The 17,902-nt window shown below is 48.1% G+C and overlaps 7 protein-coding genes across 7 annotated transcripts; 4 read left to right on the top strand and 3 right to left on the bottom strand.

Annotated features, from left to right (window-relative positions):
• Positions 1 to 174: 174 nt before the first annotated feature.
• N7519_000852 (uncharacterized protein) lies at positions 175 to 1,858 on the bottom strand (the record flags this gene model as incomplete). Its single annotated transcript, XM_057287630.1, has 5 exons — positions 175 to 337; positions 402 to 1,032; positions 1,086 to 1,215; positions 1,269 to 1,380; positions 1,545 to 1,858. 5 exons carry the CDS (start codon positions 1,856 to 1,858, stop codon positions 175 to 177), a joined length of 1,350 nt encoding a protein of 449 aa, XP_057153713.1.
• A 2,948-nt stretch (positions 1,859 to 4,806) lies between these two features.
• N7519_000851 (uncharacterized protein) lies at positions 4,807 to 5,974 on the top strand (the record flags this gene model as incomplete). The annotated part of the gene is made up of 4 exons (XM_057287629.1): positions 4,807 to 4,889; positions 4,951 to 5,383; positions 5,440 to 5,637; positions 5,690 to 5,974. The coding sequence occupies 4 exons, from the start codon at positions 4,807 to 4,809 to the stop codon at positions 5,972 to 5,974; spliced, it is 999 nt and encodes a 332-aa protein (XP_057153712.1).
• A 945-nt stretch (positions 5,975 to 6,919) lies between these two features.
• N7519_000850 (SEC61-beta family protein) lies at positions 6,920 to 7,515 on the top strand (the record flags this gene model as incomplete). The annotated part of the gene is made up of 3 exons (XM_057287628.1): positions 6,920 to 6,922; positions 7,065 to 7,401; positions 7,481 to 7,515. The coding sequence occupies 3 exons, from the start codon at positions 6,920 to 6,922 to the stop codon at positions 7,513 to 7,515; spliced, it is 375 nt and encodes a 124-aa protein (XP_057153711.1).
• Positions 7,516 to 9,838: 2,323 nt separating this feature from the next.
• On the top strand, positions 9,839 to 12,079 carry N7519_000849 (sodium:solute symporter family protein; the record flags this gene model as incomplete). Its single annotated transcript, XM_057287627.1, has 4 exons — positions 9,839 to 9,960; positions 10,022 to 10,194; positions 10,258 to 11,428; positions 11,485 to 12,079. The coding sequence occupies 4 exons, from the start codon at positions 9,839 to 9,841 to the stop codon at positions 12,077 to 12,079; spliced, it is 2,061 nt and encodes a 686-aa protein (XP_057153710.1).
• A 411-nt stretch (positions 12,080 to 12,490) lies between these two features.
• Positions 12,491 to 13,316, bottom strand: N7519_000848 (rhodopsin family protein; the record flags this gene model as incomplete). The annotated part of the gene is made up of 7 exons (XM_057287626.1): positions 12,491 to 12,638; positions 12,706 to 12,746; positions 12,801 to 12,833; positions 12,904 to 12,928; positions 12,991 to 13,024; positions 13,092 to 13,145; positions 13,286 to 13,316. The coding sequence occupies 7 exons, from the start codon at positions 13,314 to 13,316 to the stop codon at positions 12,491 to 12,493; spliced, it is 366 nt and encodes a 121-aa protein (XP_057153709.1).
• Positions 13,317 to 13,814: 498 nt separating this feature from the next.
• Positions 13,815 to 14,426, bottom strand: N7519_000847 (dynein light chain DYN2; the record flags this gene model as incomplete). Its single annotated transcript, XM_057287625.1, has 7 exons — positions 13,815 to 13,879; positions 13,938 to 14,007; positions 14,058 to 14,084; positions 14,137 to 14,171; positions 14,223 to 14,256; positions 14,312 to 14,334; positions 14,387 to 14,426. 7 exons carry the CDS (start codon positions 14,424 to 14,426, stop codon positions 13,815 to 13,817), a joined length of 294 nt encoding a protein of 97 aa, XP_057153708.1.
• Positions 14,427 to 14,655: 229 nt separating this feature from the next.
• mrd1 (RNA-binding ribosome biosynthesis protein MRD1) lies at positions 14,656 to 17,580 on the top strand (the record flags this gene model as incomplete). The annotated part of the gene is made up of 4 exons (XM_057287624.1): positions 14,656 to 14,883; positions 14,982 to 15,776; positions 16,041 to 16,313; positions 16,366 to 17,580. The coding sequence occupies 4 exons, from the start codon at positions 14,656 to 14,658 to the stop codon at positions 17,578 to 17,580; spliced, it is 2,511 nt and encodes an 836-aa protein (XP_057153707.1).
• Between the last annotated feature and the right edge of the window lie 322 nt (positions 17,581 to 17,902).

The raw sequence follows: 17,902 nt of genomic DNA, 5'->3' as shown, positions 1-17,902 counted from the left end.
CTTCACGCACGGCCATGACCGTCGGCAATTTCCAATGAGCATGTCTTCATGTCTACGTATGTACATATTAAAGGAATTACTGCCAAAATCTGATGGATTATCGCTTTTGATTTTTGATAATATTAGGGTTCATGGCAATTTTTGGATACAGCCAAACTAATTGGTCATTCAATATCACTCTATAGCCGTAAACACCAACTTACAGCTCTGCCCCTTGGGCCTCGAAGAGATGATCTGATCATCAAGCTTCATGGAAGCAGTCATATCCGAAGCCACCGTCGTCCGATAACGAGAATACACTTCCCGAAGCAACATCTTCATCTCAACAAGTGCAAGACTAACCAGTATCAGCAAAACGAGCATTAGTAAACCAGAGACTAAGGAACCTTGGAACAACTCACTTTTTCCCCGTGCACCCCCTTCCCCCCGTAGCAAAGGAAAAGAAAAGCCTATTCCGCTCAGCAGCCCCCTCCTCAACAAGCCACCGATCAGGATTGAAACGATCAGGCTCAGGGAAGACACTATCATCCATCCGATGCACTGAGTAAGGCTGACAGCTAACAATAGTATATCCCGGAACGAAGAACCCATTGATCTCCCTTCCACCAGCTGGTACATATCGAGGCAGCGACATCGGAATAGGCGGCGCACACCGCAGCGCCTCTTTAATAACAGCGTCGAGATACACATAGCTATCCAAGGGTGTATTGGCCGGCGCAGCGGCAAGCTCTTTGTAAAGTTTGTGCTGGAAGCAGAGGTTCTGAGGCTGCGAGAGCTCCCACATTAAGAAACATAGACCATCGCCTGTTGTGTCGATGCCGGCTGCCATGTGGTCTTTGCATTCTGCGGCGGCTTGCATTAGTTCCAGGTTTGATGCTTTGCGTTTGAGCTTTTCTATGAGGGAGTGGTCGTCGTGCTCGATTTGGCCCGCCATGTCTAGCACGTATTGGTTTGCTTTTGGGGCGCTGCGGGCGTGGAGGAATTTGGGGAAATAGGGTGCTAATGAAGGGAGGTAGTACTCCAGAAGGTTTTCTGTTTCTCTTTTAGTATCCCTCACTAAAACACGGAAATCGGGCAGTGCATACTTTGGAGACTTTGGTGATAGGTCAGTTCGTGCATGATTTCGTAGTCTTTGGCTACGTCGAGAGATCTGAGGCCGCCGGGGCTGAACATGAAGTGAGTAACGCAGTCCAGAGCATAGCAGTGGAGCAAAGACTGAGAGGATTAGCATTTCTTATGTTGGATGCTGTGATATTTTGACAACTCACATAAACGTCCACACTATCTTGGCCAGCCTCGGCACATTTAGATATAAACGCCATGGCCCGTCCGTGGATAGCAGCCATGGGTTTTTCTTTCATGATATTGGTCATGGCATATCTGTCGGCAAAGATACGTTTTCTTTTGCTATGCTGGTGGCTATTAGCACACGCGTATTTTATTTTTCATTAGGAATAAGTACCTCATCTTTCAATAATGTAGAGAACATTGTCCTAAGTTCTGTATCAGTGGCTGCCGGATATCTCTTTGATGCAAAGACTTACTTGATCTTGAACTGCCTGAAAAGATCATAGTACTCGGTCTTGTCATACCCACTACCCCCCGAAGCATAGATCTCTTTAATCGCATCGAGGCTGGTAAACGATACTTCATCCGGGCCCAGCCGGACGACGGAACCATAGATCTTGTGCAAGCGGTGGACTGATTCTCGTCGATTTGCAGTAAACTCCTGGTACTTAAGCCATAGACTTGTAAATCGAGTGTACCACGGACCGGGAATCGCAGACAAGGGCGAGAGGAATCCGCGGACGACAATATACCCGCAAAGGAAGATAGCTCCGGCCCACAGAGACAGCATATCGTTGTCGTATTAGAGGCTTCTGTGTTATGAAATGTTGCTCTTGAGGGATGGCGAACATGCGATCCTATGCTTATTTATACCATAGATCTGATTGAAGGATCTGCCATTCCATTAGATAATAGACATAAACTTGGAGATTTGATAGTCTATGCTTAAACGGCTAGGATTTGCCGATATCATCGCTATCGGAGTGCGGGGAAGGGCGAACAGGCGCTGCGATAACATTTCAGACTTTAAACCAAAAGGGGAAATATGAGGAGATGACAGGGTTGTCGACAAAGAGGTTGTTCCTAATGGATGTCAATTTACTCTCTAGTCAGCCCTGTCCCGACCTTGCGTGGCACTCATCTCTGAGACATATGGCAGGAGGGAGATGAAGACTGTTTCGACAAAATACCGGATAATCGGAAAATAAACGCAATAGATGAAAAGCATTAGGCCCGTGCCAATCGATTTAGATGTCGGATATCTGTAAGTCCATTCAAAAGATTCGTCCACTACACAGCTTGTCATATACGTTACCAAACAAGCCCTCGGACACAAAGTCCACGCCGCAGCCGAAGTCAAGATAGCCACAAAATAGTTTGAATGTATCTTGAGTTGACCATTAAAAGCTGCTTGGGTGAAGATATTATAGTAATCAATCAACGTTGCGCTGGGTTACAATTATAAGCTGTAGTGGGGCTAAGGGAGAAGCTATGATCTCACATGGATTCATTTCTACTTATGTACCATAAATAGATTATCATCAGTACATTGGTTATCAGCAATATGTCTTTTTGGAGAGCCAAGGGCATTGGCGCTAGTCTTTCTTTAGGCCGTAGTAGACTTGCTAAATTTGGTTCGTCGGTTCTGATAGAGCTACGTAGTGACGATCTTATTAGCGATCCTGAGACACATAACAAACGGGCTGCTTCCAGAAAGACATGATCAGTTTAGTGAGTTGGATATGCTCCATCATATCATGGAACTCTTAGCATAGGAGGTTTCAAAGGTAGAAGATCAAGACCGGGCATTCGTCAGTTTCATTGTCGGACTTGTCTCTACCGAGATACCCTGCTCCGGTGGCCTTTTTATTGATCGGATCCGGCGATGGCCGATCAGATGTCTCACTCCCAAAGGTTCTTTGTGATTGGACTGACTAGCCTTTTTTCTGCCAGGGCCCTATTATGGATGTTGTCGGGCAATTCTGGAGAAAGTATTGGAGATAAATCAACATCGGTTGGCGGAGATGTTTCGCTCGGGCGGGGGATCTGTCGGCGTCGATTAATGCATGGTTTATCTGACTTTACAGAATACTTTGCATATGAGTATTTCGAACGAGGGTGGAATCTTTGGCTGGCTGTAATAGGATCAAAGTGGACCTTAGGGTAATTATCATTCGCACACTCAGGCTGATCGGTGGATGCGGTGCCTTGGCGATCCGGGCCTGACATGCGACAGCACTTGCAGTTGGCAGTTTTAGGCTGAGAATGAAGATGAAGTGATAAAGAGAACTAAATGGAGCCATATGAAAATAAGATCTAACAGGTACTAAGGTACCTAAGAACGGAATACAGCTGTAAATCTTGGAACACCCATGAACCAAGGATGACATGGTCAGGGGCCACGGCTCGGACAACCTTTAAACTGCCTTAGCCACCTCTCAGCCACCTCTCAGCCACATTGGTTAAGGTCACATTCCGTATTTTACGTGTTTCACAGCCTTGCCTTCATATTACTTTTCTGGGGATAGGATTCAAATGTGGCTTGGACTAATTGACCGGTGTCACAAGTTAAGTTGCTCAGGGTCTTGGATTTACCTACCTAGGTAGGTACGGGGCTACTAATATGATTAAGTAATCCAAATGAAACGGGGTAAGGTGTTGAACCAGTTCAAGAACAACCTTTTTCGAAAAGGGTCAATTGGACGAACCAGAGTATACAAAATAATACAAGACACACAAAAGCAAAGCAAAAAGAACAAAAAAGAAAGAAAGAGAGAGTCTGGACTCGAGTAAGTTTGGTACCTGTCGGATGTCGATGGGTCCACTCCACCAATTCAGGAGGAAAAAGGCGTTGAAATGCAGAAAATAGTGCGGCTTCGTTTGGGTCGCTGGAGAAACTGTTTTCCAGGGACTCTTCGGTGCATCTAGAATCGTTGTAGTAAGCATCTAGTCCAGTAATCCAGTAAATCCTCTAGCCCTCTACTGTTCTGGAGTATGTATATTCCGTGTAGGAGCCTGCATACTGCGTAATATGTGTGACCCGCCCCATGGTATGTGGACAACTCTGAACCCCAGATGTGCCCCTACTTTCTTTCCCGTCTCGACTCTGGCCTTTTTTTCCTTCTTCAACTTTTCTGTCACTCGTTCCTTATTCCCTCTCTTTTCTTTTTCTCGAGGGTTGCATTTACTGTACTCCGTACGGTCGCTGCCATAACACATTCCCTCGATTCCCACCCCCGCTTGACAATTCGGAAGACCGCGGGATAAAAATACAACTACGAACATTGAAATACAAAGAGGAATCATCGTCAATCTTTAATTCGACTCGACTGGTTCGAACAGTCTGCCTGACGGTCGGATGCCCCTGTTGAGGCTTCCCTGCATCTAATCACGTCTCCTGACGAATCCCGGCTTGGGGCCAACCAAACTGCCAAGCCCCAGAAGCACACGAGCCTCCGGGTGTTTCAATCTGCCCTTTCCCCCCGTGACGGGCCTATTTTCCACCGGTCTTTATAAAGTGAAAGCCACCATCAGGTGGTCACACCGTCACCGTGTCTTTCCCAACCCATTCCGCCGACCTGAGCTCCACCACGGAGCCTCTCGGCAAGATTCCTTCACACGGGTCGCGCGCTTCTCTCTTGGGGGGGTTCTTTCGATCCCGCCTTTCGACGAGGGCCAGGAGGGTTCCGCGCACGAGAGGGATATTCTAACGTCACTCCTGCGACCCATAGCCCCAGGATGTATCTCCCAAATACACATTGGACGTGGTCCTTTGCGATCATCACACTCGTCCAAACAGTCGTAACACTCGGCCTTGAATGGTATTGGACTCCGTCAAAGCGAACATCTTGGAAATCAACATTAACATCGCCGTTTTTCTAGTTACATCTTCGCAAATTTTCAAATGCAAGAACTCCCAAACAACAGTCCCGCTTCGAAAACCATCCCTACTTTCCTCGCCCTCTACGGTTTCGGTTTCCTCTACGAACTGGTGCTGGTATACGATGCTCTGCGCATGAAGAATACAATTCAGATCATCGGACTGTGTATCTGCAATGTTGGCCTCCTGATCTACGGCGCTGTTCAAGTGAAACAAATTCAAGAGGCAGTCTCCACCTTGGCCCTGATGAATATGATCAGTCCGGTTGTCTGGGCTCAGTCCGAGCCGTTCCTAATCATCATTCCATGCATCGTGGCATTAGGGACATTATTGATGACTTTTGTCGCTTATAAGCTATACGATGAGTTTGCGTGGACGATCTACAAGCATATCAGTGCTGATCTGCAAATGAAGCGTCGCTATCTCACCTACCAGGTTTGTGTTTCGCTCGACCTCCCCATCAGCAACACGACTAACCGGTCGTGTATCAGATCTATATCGCTCTCTTGAAATTCGATTTCTTCTTCTTCCTGGGCTTTACTGTCCAGTTCCTCGTCTTGGTGTCCTCAACCAGCATGGATGCTGAATTCGCGCTTACGGTGGCTGCCATCCCCGTGACCATTATCATTCTGGTCTGTGGCGCCTGGTTTGTGCGACGAGAAACCATGGTTGGCATGATAATCATCATCGTAAGTCCACAATACCAGCAAATTTGACTTCTAGCTCTAACGATTTTGCCAGCTTCTCTTATTCGCTGCGATGGCATATTTCTGCTTCAAGCTGTTCCGAATGTACTCGCCGCTGACATACTTCAAATACCTACCCGCTCGACCATCGATGACCTTCTTCGCCGTCATCACTATCATCTTGATTGTCATCACTATCATCAACGCCTGCCTGTGCGTCCACAACTTCAACCGCGGTTTGAAGCCCCATATCAACAAGAAGAGGAACAAGGAAGCAGAAAAGACAACCGAGCTCTCTTCAAACCTGACCCAAGTACCATCACGGATGATGATCGACTGATCACCCCGGTGGGGGAAAAAGGGTGTTTCTATAAGTAATTTCCCGGGGCGTTGAATTTTGGAGCGTCGTGTCTTTTATTAACTGTGAACCTTCGTGTCTGTGTGGACACCTTGACATTTAGCCTGATCTCTTTGTGCATTTTGCTTTCTTGCTTCTGGGCTTTCGTATGATACCTCATCTCCGTCGAATGTGCTCTGCCCACCATCTCCCATTCTTCCTGGCTTCTGAGCTGTCCAAAATTCCTGTGATTCTACTTTCCTTGGTTCCCTATACATGTTCATATCCATACCCCATACCCCATACCCCCTGCACGAGTGCACCGACGGCGTTATCTGAATGATTTGATTCCCGGAGGTGTTCTCCATGTCTTACGACAGCCATCAATGCTTTTTTCCGACGAATGTGAACTAATCTTTCTTATTAATTCAATGGACTAGACGCCTGGATAGTATTTTAGTAGCTGCTATATTAATAGAATTGATTCCACATCATATCTCAAGTGTCCTACATGTACTTCATGAAGAGAGTGGTATCGAAAAATGGGTAATGCTATTCACTGTCATATACATGTATACATAAAATCATAGCCTATTTGTACATACACTCATACTGACGATATTTACCTAGGTACATATGTATGTTGTATTCACTCGCTAAGGTCTCGTAGATGGGTTGTGCTATTGCAGCGATGCGCCGAGTCGTTCTGATTGGTGGATCTTTCTGTACTGTAAATACCGGTAATTATCACCTAACTCGCCCCCAACTGCCGGGGTTGACAAGTCAAATACGGTATTACCCAAGAAACCGCGATCGTGGCCTCAACTCCGCAAACCTCCTTTCAGACCCTCTCAAGCTCCTCCTTCCCTTTCTTCTTGAACTGCCATTCCATCTTTCTTTTAATACCTTTTTTTCCCCTTTACACTCTTCCATACGCAATTAATCACAATGGTAAGTCCATCTACCCCAGACCAAAACCCATCAACCCATCCGACGATCAAGCCAGCTTGCCTCCATCCACCACCAACGCAACAACCCATTGCGAACCATCTAGCAAATCCTCAATTCCACAACTAACACAATGAGCCACCAGGCTGCTCCCCGCCCAGCATCTCCCCTCACCTCAGGCGCCGAGTCCGGCCCTGACTCAAAGTCCGGTGCCGCCGCAGCCACCGGCACCTCCGTCGGCCGTCCCTCCTCTCCCTCGACCCCCGGCGGTCCTCGCGCTGCCATGCGCCGCCGTGCCACCGCCGACCACAAGGAGACCCTGCGCAATGCCCGTCCCAGCTCCACCCGCTCTGCCGGCGCCGGTGGCTCGTCCGGCACCATGCTCAAGCTGTACACCGACGAGAGCCCCGGTCTGCGCGTCGACCCCGTTGTTGTCCTGGTCCTGAGTCTGGGATTCATTTTCTCGGTTGTTGGTCTGCATGGTAAGAACTCATTACTGGAGATGAGATGGATGTCTGGTGTTATCATTGGATTGGTTGCTAATTGCTTTCTTCTCTCTAGTCATCGCCAAGATCACCCGCAAGTTCTCTGCTTAAGCACCTGATCAGCTTCAATTGCGAAGTTGATGTCCCGTCAGATTATTGCGTATTATCCGTTTATCCTGGGCGTTGACTGCGCTCCCAAACCTCGAATCTTCCTCTCCTACCGCCTCATTCACCCACTCCCACTCCTATACCCCATGACCCTTGGGCCATTTCTCGTTGGTGGCGCTGGAACCAAATCAGCCCTTCTGGAACAACTGGCGTGATTCTGTTTCCGTTTCCGTTTTCATTTTGATGTGTATGTGGTGTTTTCGTTTGCGCTGCAAAAGAGAATTACTCAACGACCTATCTGCTGTATAGGTTATTCTAGATAGAACTAACCGGTTCGTGTATCCGTCTTGACCTGTCCGTGTTTTGTCTATTGGCTCGTTTCCTGGCGATATCATGCGCTGGAATGTGCTGTGGCTGTGGCAGGTTGGACCGAAACATGGTGTTTGTTCTATCCGGACGATTGTCTGTACAATATAAAGACTTGATTGGATCTATTTCTAGCATTGGGTTTGCTTTTTCCGTTGACTTTGTAGACTATTACGCTTCTGGCCTGTTTGACCCAACCTGGATACTTTAGTCCCGGGTGATTCGGAGTATATGGAATGGCGAACCGGCACTCTTCTCCATTCAATGCCCGAGGCGACTAGAACATAGAGTCTTGCAACCCGCGAAACTAGCCATTGTGCAACTGCCCTCTGCATTACTTATCTATGATATATCATACCTCCTCCTCCCGCAATATAGCGTCAACCCGTCTAGAACAAAGCTGCGAATTGTAGCTTCTAGTGGTGATATAGTCACTGCGAAGATAGTTGCCGAGAGGAATACTTGCTAGGAGAGATATCAAATTTATAGTGTTTGTAAGAGTCAATAAATGAAGAAACTAGGAGCTCTCGGCTATGGCATAGGGATAGGCAACCCGGACAGGTTACTCGCCAAAGCTAAGTCTATACTTCCTAGGCAATTTAAGCTTATTTGGGACTTGATACGTTTCCCACGGTAATGCATATGCGGTGGATCAATCTCGAATTAAGCTACGATCTAGTGGAGTTCCCATTTTCTTCATATAGATGTTGGAGTCTTCTTTTCGCTGATAATATGTAACTAGTGTGAATTGTACTATAGAGTGTATGTGTATATAGAGTTCTTTGCTATAGTTCTTTGCTTGCTCTTTGTCTTACACTTATAATATAAACTGTATTTCTCATGGATAGCCTAACACCCTATATATATAATAGGTGCTCGAGGGCGTGGAAATGAAAAAGAAAGAACAGTAACACCCAAAAGAGACAGACATGTATATCATTCAATCTATCCGGTTCAACAATTAGTTAAAATATGCATTTGATGAACTCGTGGCTCCCAGGTGAGGCAGTCTAGACAGCTACAAACCTCCCGATGTCGGGAATATGATGGACATGATAACGAACTTAATTCAAGCACGCTTTGGTACCAGAATCTTTCCAAGGTTAGAATTGAGACGATTAATCTAAGTAATAGAATGTTTAATAGAGTATAAAGTAGACGTGGGGAGATAGTGGATCTGAAAATAAAATAATAAGAATGAGTAACCTTCACTGCCAAGCACCTGGGCATATCTTGATCAGCCCTGGAGCCACCGGGACGCTCCGATATCCCAAGGTTCCCACATCGGAAAATCCGTCAGCAATGTCAGTCTCACTGGGAAGTTTCAAAACGTCCAGTGTCCGCGAGTTTGCCGACTCGTAAAGTCTTATCTTCCATCTTCTCCAGCCAATCACAACCATCCAACCACGGTGCCCTAAAGGGTAACTGATAACAGCACCAACCAATGACCGACAACACGTATATCCCCGAAACCTCCCCTTCTTCACAGAGTGACTCTTTGAAATCTCCTAGGGCTCCCGAGGTCCCTTGGGATGTTGGTTCTCTAATTCTAGTGGCGTACCTAGACGGTCCACATCCCTGCCTTGCGCGGCATGGCATTACGAGAGCATGTTGCCCTTATCTGGCAATCAAAGTGCAGCATCCCTATCTAAGCTCAGATCAAAGATCGTCCATGGGACTTGCTATGCCCCAGGTCGTGCGAATTCGGAGCTGGGGGTCCGTACCATGCTTCTGATGCTGTGCGTTCGGCCCTATATGAGGTTGTTATCTTCCCGGTCTGGGGAACTTGTATCCCACATGCAAGTCAGTATTGGAAAGTTATATAAGGCATACTTTCCATATCAATCGGAGAATTAGTCGCTGATTCCCAATTTGAGGCACATTGCCAGCATCTTTCATATCCATCCCTCTATTGCTGGCTATAAACCCTCCTGAGTCCCTGGTTACTCACGTCTACGACATGTCGTCCGACGGGGTTATTTTCACAGCGCCTTTGTCCCCGAGCTTTGGATATGGAATTATCCTGGGACTAGGCTTTGCCTTTTCTCTGCTGATGATCTTTATTACTTGGGCATTGAAACGGTGCGTCTCTATGCCTTAGTCGATATCAGTCATTTAAACTAACAAAAATATTCCCGTACAGCTATCAGAACGAAGTCCAAACGTCTGAGATGTTCTCAACTGCAGGACGGTCTGTCAAATCAGGACTGGTTGCCGCTGCTGTTGTCAGTAGTTGGACTTGGGCTGCAACTCTTCTCCAGTCATCTGCAGTCGCATACCAGTACGGCGTCTCTGGTCCATTTTTCTACGCATCAGGTTAGTCCACGCTACATCAGTATGATTTGAAAGCTCCATATCTGACATGTTGTGTATCAATAGGCGCCTGTGTCCAGATTCTCCTATTCGCAACACTAGCTATCGAGCTGAAACGTCGTGCGCCGAACGCACACACTTTCTTGGAAGTTATCCGCGCTCGCTATGGAACCGTCGTGCATGTTGTGTTTATAGTTTTTTGCTTGATGACCAACATCCTGGTTACTGCCATGCTGCTCACTGGTGGCGCAGCCGTGATGACATCCTTGACTGGAGTGCCCACTGCGGCAGCCTGCTTCCTGCTCCCGATTGGCGTCGTGCTATACACTCTCTTCGGTGGTATTAAGGCTACTTTTATCACAGACTATTTGCACACTGTGGTAATTCTCGTCGTTATCTTCCTCTTCGCCTTCTCCGCTTATGCCACAAACGCCGAGTTAGGATCTCCATCAAAGGTGTATGATGCGCTAGTTGCAGCCTCCCAGCGTCACCCCGTTGAGGGCAACGCGGAAGGCAGTTATCTAACTATGCGCTCTAAGGAGGGTGGCATCTTCTGGATCATCAACCTAGTTGGAAACTTCGGCACAGTCTTCTTAGACAACGGCTACTACAACAAGGCTATCGCCGCCAGCCCCGTCCATGCATTCCCAGGATACGTGATTGGCGGCATCTGCTGGTTCGCAATTCCCTGGCTATGCGCAAGCACAATGGGCCTCTCCGCCCTGGCACTAGAGGGCACGCAGCGCCTGAGCTCCGGCGACGTGACCGCTGGACTAGTGCTGCCCTTCGCAGCTGTCAAGCTGCTTGGCTATAGCGGTGCCGTCGCCACAACACTGATGATCTTCATGGCTGTGACATCCGCGTTCTCGGCGCAGCTGATCGCCGTCTCTTCGATCTTCACCTACGATATCTACGCGGCTTACATCGACCCAAGCGCCAAGGGCAAGAGACTCGTCTGGATTTCCCACATGTCCTGCATCGTTTACTCAATCATCATGGCGGGCTTCGCGACGGGTCTCTACTACGCCGGCATCGGTATGGGATATCTTTACCTGCTGATGGGCGTCATCATCTCCTCCGCCGTTTTCCCAGGCGCCATGACCCTCCTCTGGAAGGGCCAGAACCGCATCGCAGCAGCCGTATCACCGCCCCTCGGTCTGGCAGTCTCCCTCATTGCTTGGCTAGTGACCGCAAAGAAGCAATACGGAATCCTCACCGTCGACACCACCGGAGCCAAGTAAGCATACCCTCCCAACATCAATCTGCAAACCGAAATCTAACAAACCGCTCCAGTTACCCCATGCTAGCCGGCAATGTCGCGGCCCTTCTCAGCCCGGTAATCTTCGTCCCACTCTTCACCTACATCTTCGGCCCGCAAAACTATGACTACGAATCCATGCGCGCAATCCGCAAAGTCGACGACACAGAAGTCGCCGCCGCCGCTCACGTCGATCTCGAACTAGTTCCTGGAGAGATGGGCCCTACACAAGATGAGAGCGAAGAAGAAACACGCCAGCTCAACCGCTCGGCACTGTACGCGCGTACGCTGACGATCTTCATGGCATTTTCATTCCTGATCCTCTGGCCGATCCCAATGTACGGGTCGTCGTATGTGTTCAGCAAGAAGTTCTTTACGGGGTGGGTGGTTGTTGGAATTATTTGGTTGTTCTTTACTACGTTTGGTGTTGTCGTGTTCCCGTTGTACGAAGGGCGCGCGAGTATTGTTCGTGTTGTGCGGATGATGTCGCTTGATCTTGTGGGGAAGAAGCCTAAGGTTTATCGGGGGACGAAGGCTGGGGCTGATGATGTGGCTACGCCTTCTGGAGTTGCGACGCCGACTGAGGTGCTTGGGGAAAAGGATAAGCAGACCTCGGAGAGGGAGGTTTGAGGTTCTTGATGGTGTTAGCTTTACTGGTCCTTTTCTTTGCGTCTTGGTCGTGGTTTAATATCTTGTTTATGTCTATTTATACCCCTACTGCTAGTTTATCTGAATTTGAAATTCATTCACTTGATTATTATGTTTTCCGATCATGGTAGAGACAGTCTGCGGTGCAAGCTAACATTCTATACCAACCATGTATATTCATTGTGAGGAATAAAACATGCTATGCTGATCGAATGAATAGTTCAGAATTGATAGCAAGAAAAAAAAAAGCAAAATACAAAATGACCCAACGCCAAAGGGTAAATCCGCGATACTAAGCTACAACATGCGTCTCCTGATAAACCCTCCTTCTGCCTCATATCCCCTCAACAAGCCGCGCCTTCATGCTAGTGGAATTTTAACATCCTTGGAAACTCATTTGTATCCAAGTCCACCCTGCGCTTGAGGGGGGGATTGCAGAGGGGGCTGTTGTTGCCAGCCTCCTTGGGCCTGAGGGGGCGGTTGGATGCCATATTGCATGCCTGGCGGAGGTCGTGTGTCAGGCGTGATGTCAGGTCGGTCACTGATACAATCGCTATTAGTACATCCTACCAAGCTGATAGTACTGAGTATTTCTGAGTAGAGCCTACCGTAGGTCTTGGGTGAAACGGCATGTGTAGCATTGCACCTCCTATATAGTACGTTAACATCGGGGTCAAGCCGTGAATAATGAAAGTGTGCTTACCTTGTACTTGTGCATCGCAAGGGGAATCAATGGCTGCAGCGAGGTAAAAGTTAGATATCTTAAGCGGTTTCTCAAGACGATGTCCAGCCGAGCATGAACTTACAATGAAGCAGACAGTGAAAAATGGCCTTGGAGAAGTATTAGTCAAGTTCAAACTACTCTAATCTGGTACTCTGGGACAGAGACATACCATCTGGTGACGCAGTGACCATTCCAATGTTGGCCTAAAAGCGGAGGATCAATAAACCATCCGTAAATAGGGTCAAATAGACCATTGACGTCAGAACTTACAGTTGTAACAGTATGCGCGAACATTCTCATAGCCCTCAAGCCGAGAGGAGAATTCTGTATTTATTGTCAGTATCTCGTTCAATAGATTGGGTATCTCCGCAGCGTCGACAGCGCGGAGACCCATCACTCGATATAACTCCAGGAACAGGGTCCACTCTGGTTTCTGGATCGTGGGTCAAAACAAGACGACTTACCATGCGTTCCAAACGTGATACAGAAAGCCATTGTGATTGCGGGACTTGGAAAAGTTGGCGCACAGCTACTGACAAGAACCAACAGAGGACTGAAAGCTATTTAAGGAATTGAAGGTCGATCAAAGACGAAGGCAGCGGCATTGGGGGTGTGGCGCTGTGGCTTGGCGGTCTTGGCAAGTGACACGTGATGTCAGAGATAGTGGCGCGTGATTGGCCAGGCACTCCTGTATAAAATGCACATGTGATCATCGATTCCAGCAGGGATCCGTCGAACCATCGGCGATTATACATGTACCTTCAGTACAGTGTATGAAGTTTTCACTGAGGACATAAACTAGGCGATGCTTTTAGTTTTGCTTTTTTTACTTATTTCGGGCAGATGGGCTTAATTCACTAATGGCTGTTCACCAAAGGATAACAGCCCCATAGACCAAATACTAGAAGACAAAAGAGTCGCTTGAAAAACGCATTTCTCCGGATATCACTCCCCATCAGTCCAGCACGTCGAGTCTGGACATACCAATCGCATTTACTGAGTCTTGAAAAGCAGGATTGCGCAGTGTCCGAGGTAGAAGTAGATGAAGTGCTTGGTCTCTGTTGAACATAAGATCAGTATCTGGTTATTAACACAAGGGATCTGGTATCCACAAACCATGGGTAACAAAGCTTCCAAAGTTACGACCGACCACGCAGTGCCAGGTAGCGCCCTTACGGGAGTCGAACTGATGTATGGGGTTAGAACTGCGATCGGAGCGGGGTAGAATCGGCGTACTTCTTTCTTGATATACTGGGCAATATCCTATAAAGAGTTAGTATCATATTCATACTCAGTGTGTGAGGAGTGCGCATGCCTTTTCAACTCTGAACTTCTCCGTGGCCTCAATGGCTGAGGGGTAGGTTAGCCTTGTATATCCAGGGCTCTCTCAATGGTTCATACCAAGGGCAATAGCCTCCTGCTGCATATCCTCGGTCTAAAAATTGGGTTAGAATCAATTGACCGTTCCTTTCTCTCATGAATGTCCTTACCATGTCCACAGACTTAATCTGCGCTGCACGGAGCATTTAGCACTTAGTCACTGGACTCATGAAGGAAAAACTTACCCTCCATAGGCTCCTTCTTCTCAGCTGGGGGAAGTGCCATTGTTAGTAATTCCTGTATCAAAAAGGAAATCGAAAGGGGGTCTCGAAGTTGCGATCGAAAAGAAACTGGGTAGCGCAATCTCGCGATAACGTGAAGCCAGGGTAACTTTATTGCCGGTAGACAAGCCACACCGCCCACCAAGCAGACCGCCCGCGGCACTATGAAAGAAGAAAAAAAAGTTTTTCCCATAGAAACTTCGAGTCTTCACACTCACCACAAAAATCCAAAAATGGAGAGCACAAGAGTGTTCGTGGGTGGTCTCCCACCAACATGCTCCAATGACCAACTTAAGAAACATTTTGCAACTCGCTTTCAAGTCACCGATGCTCATGTCCTACCCAAACGTAGGATGGGGTTCGTCGGCTTCAAAAGTCATGAAGCAGCTCAGCAAGCTGTGAAGCACTTCAACAAGACATACATGAAGATGTCAAAGATTGCTGTAGACATCGCTCGTCCGGTATGTCAATTCTCAGCTCTTTTGCTTCAGCCACTCTCCTTTCGCCTGTGCACGCTGACCAATTAAGGTGGTCTTGAGACTGACCCGTATTATTGCAGATTGATTCAAATGACGCTGAGGATGCTCACCCCACACGAAGACGTGATACCAAGAATGATAACGATGCGTCGGTGGATAACAACCTGAAGCGCAAGAGGGATGGCGAGAAGAAACCACAAGACCCTAAGCTACAAGAGTACCTTTCTCTCATGGGATCGTCATCAAAAACTCGGACATGGGCCAATGATGATGAGATGATCAAGCCGTCTGTGGACACTGTTCCCGTTATTAACCAGCCTGCGCAGGAAGAAGAGGAGATTCAGGACTTGCCTTCACACCCGAAAAAGGCAAAGACAGAAAAACCTCCCACGGCAGCAAAGCCTGAACAGCCTGAGCCCATGGTTATTGACAAGGGCGAGGAAGAGGAGGTTCAAGAAACACCAGAACAGGACAACTCTGCGGAGCCTGAAGTGGTGGACACTAGACCTATCTCTGATGAAGATTGGCTTCGGTCAAAGACGAGTCGCCTGTTGGGCCTTCTCGACGAAGAAGAGCAAGAAGAGTTTGATCAACAGAAGGCCACCGCAGCGGTTACTGCGCCGACCAAAGCTGTTTCACCACCTTCCGCATCTGGCGATGAGTCGCCGCAGCGTGACGAGGAATCGCGCACTGCGGCCATTGAGAAAATTGCGCCCAACACGACTGACGTTGACAGCATCACCGAGGCAACGCCGGAAGATCCGAATATTGATCTTATTCGGAACTCGGCTCGTTTGTTCCTCAGAAATCTTGCATACGACACAACAGAATCGGATCTTCAACCGATTTTTGAACGCTTCGGCAAAATTGAAGAGGTTAGTACTTCTTTTCTTTGCGCTTTTTCACGTTTGCCCCACTTTCCCCACCGGCTAGCTGGCTTTCGGCCTGCTTGCCACGAGTGCTCGTATGATGACTTTCCCGATAGGGACATCTGATGCAAATTGCATATGATGTTACCAGGACAAGAGATTTTAGTAGATGCTTCTTGACTATCTGAAAGAGCCAACTCAACCCACTTTTGCACATTTGCACATTTACACAATATATATTCAATGACCTTGGGTACTAATTGGATATAGATTCATGTTGCTTTTGACACCCGCTCCACTACTAGCAAAGGCTTTGCCTATGTGCAATACTGTGATGCCGATGCGGCTGTTGATGCTTACCAGACCCTTGATGGAAAGCATTTCCAGGGTCGCCTGCTCCATATCTTGCCTGCTTCTGCGAAGAAGACATATAAGATTGATGAGTATGAGTTGTCCAAGCTCCCTCTCAAAAAGCAAAGAGAGATCAAGCGGAAACAAAACGCCTCTGGATCCACCTTCAGCTGGAACTCCCTATACATGAACGTGAGTTTGCGTCTTACCATGAATAAAAACATTGAAACTAATTTTGTTACAGGCCGACGCTGTGATGTCATCAGTAGCTGGAAGGCTCGGAGTCTCCAAATCTGAACTGCTTGATCCCACCTCTTCAGATGCCGCCGTGAAGCAAGCACATGCTGAAACGCATGTGATTCAAGAAACGAAAGCCTACTTTGCCTCAAATGGGGTAAATATTGATGCCTTCAAACAGCGTGAACGTGGGAATACGGCTATCTTGGTCAAGAACTTCTCATATGGTGTCACTTCGGCAGAGCTCAGGAGTCTGTTCGACCCTTACGGCAAGATCATCCGACTCTTGATGCCACCGAGTGGCACCATTGCGATCGTGGAGTTCGCACAGCCTGATGAGGCCCAAAAGGCTTTCAGGGGCATGGCATACCGCAAGTTGGGTGATTCCATCTTGTTCCTGGAGAAAGCGCCAAAGAATTTGTTCGATGGTTCAGCAGCTCCACCCACACTTGCTCCAGAAACTCGGGGCAAGGATCAAGGATTCTCAACTGCAGACACGTTTGCCGCAGATGAGCCTGATGACAGCGTAGGAACCACGACACTCTTCGTAAAGAACCTCAACTTCTCAACCACCAATGAGAAGTTCCTGGAAGTGTTCCGACCGTTGGATGGCTTTATCACCGGTCGCATCAAGACCAAACCCGATCCCAAGCGACCAGGGCAGACCCTCAGCATGGGATTCGCTTTTGCGGATTTCAAAACCAAGGCTCAAGCCCAGGCTGCTCTTGCAGCTATGAACGGCTACAAGTTGGATCAGCACGAGCTTCTCGTTCGCGCATCCCACAAGGGCAAGGATGCCGCCGAGGAGCGGAGACGCGAAGATACCGCGAAGAAGGTTGCGGCGCGGAGAACCAAGATCATTATCAAAAACTTACCGTTCCAAGCCACGAAGAAGGACATTCGATCTCTATTCGGGGCATACGGACAACTTCGGTCTGTGCGTGTTCCTCAGAAGTTCGATCACAGTGCTCGTGGTTTCGGTTTTGCAGACTTTGTAAGCGCTCGCGAAGCGGAGAATGCCATGGACGCGTTGAAAAACACGCATCTCCTGGGGAGACGATTGGTTTTGGAGTTCGTGAACGAGGAGGCCGTCGATCCCGAGGAGGAGCTCGCGCGCCTAGAGAAGAAGGTAGGAGAGCAGATGGACAGGGTCAAACTCCAACAGCTTACTTCTGGCGCCGGGCGCAAGAAATTCACTGTAGGAGGGCAGGAGGAAGAGTGAAGCCCTCGTCCCTTCTCCCTTTGACAAGGACACGGCCATGGATTGGCTCGTTGACATCCCTTGCAGGGAAAAGGTGGATTAATGTACCATGTACGATTACTTGCATACTACCATAGTTACAATATGGGAATAAAAAGATACCCCGAATTACTTTTTAACACGTTCTTTGCGGCTGTCAAATTACCCTGCAGTCCCGTCCTCGTGCATCTCGTGTCCTCTTGATCCAGGCGTAACTGTAACCCTACTTTACCTTACTGTGCATGCAACACCTTTCTTTTCTTCCCCACAAATTCAACCAAACTGCCTTGGATCGCAGGGTCAT

The sequence above is a fragment of the Penicillium mononematosum genome (assembly GCF_028829835.1).
Source record: "Penicillium mononematosum strain IBT 11891 chromosome Unknown utg000001l:1.0-4488741.0:1.0-4491989.0, whole genome shotgun sequence".
NCBI lineage: Eukaryota > Fungi > Ascomycota > Eurotiomycetes > Eurotiales > Aspergillaceae > Penicillium > Penicillium mononematosum.
Note: the sequence above shows the minus strand (reverse complement) of the source record. Positions and strands in the feature narration are given on the sequence as shown.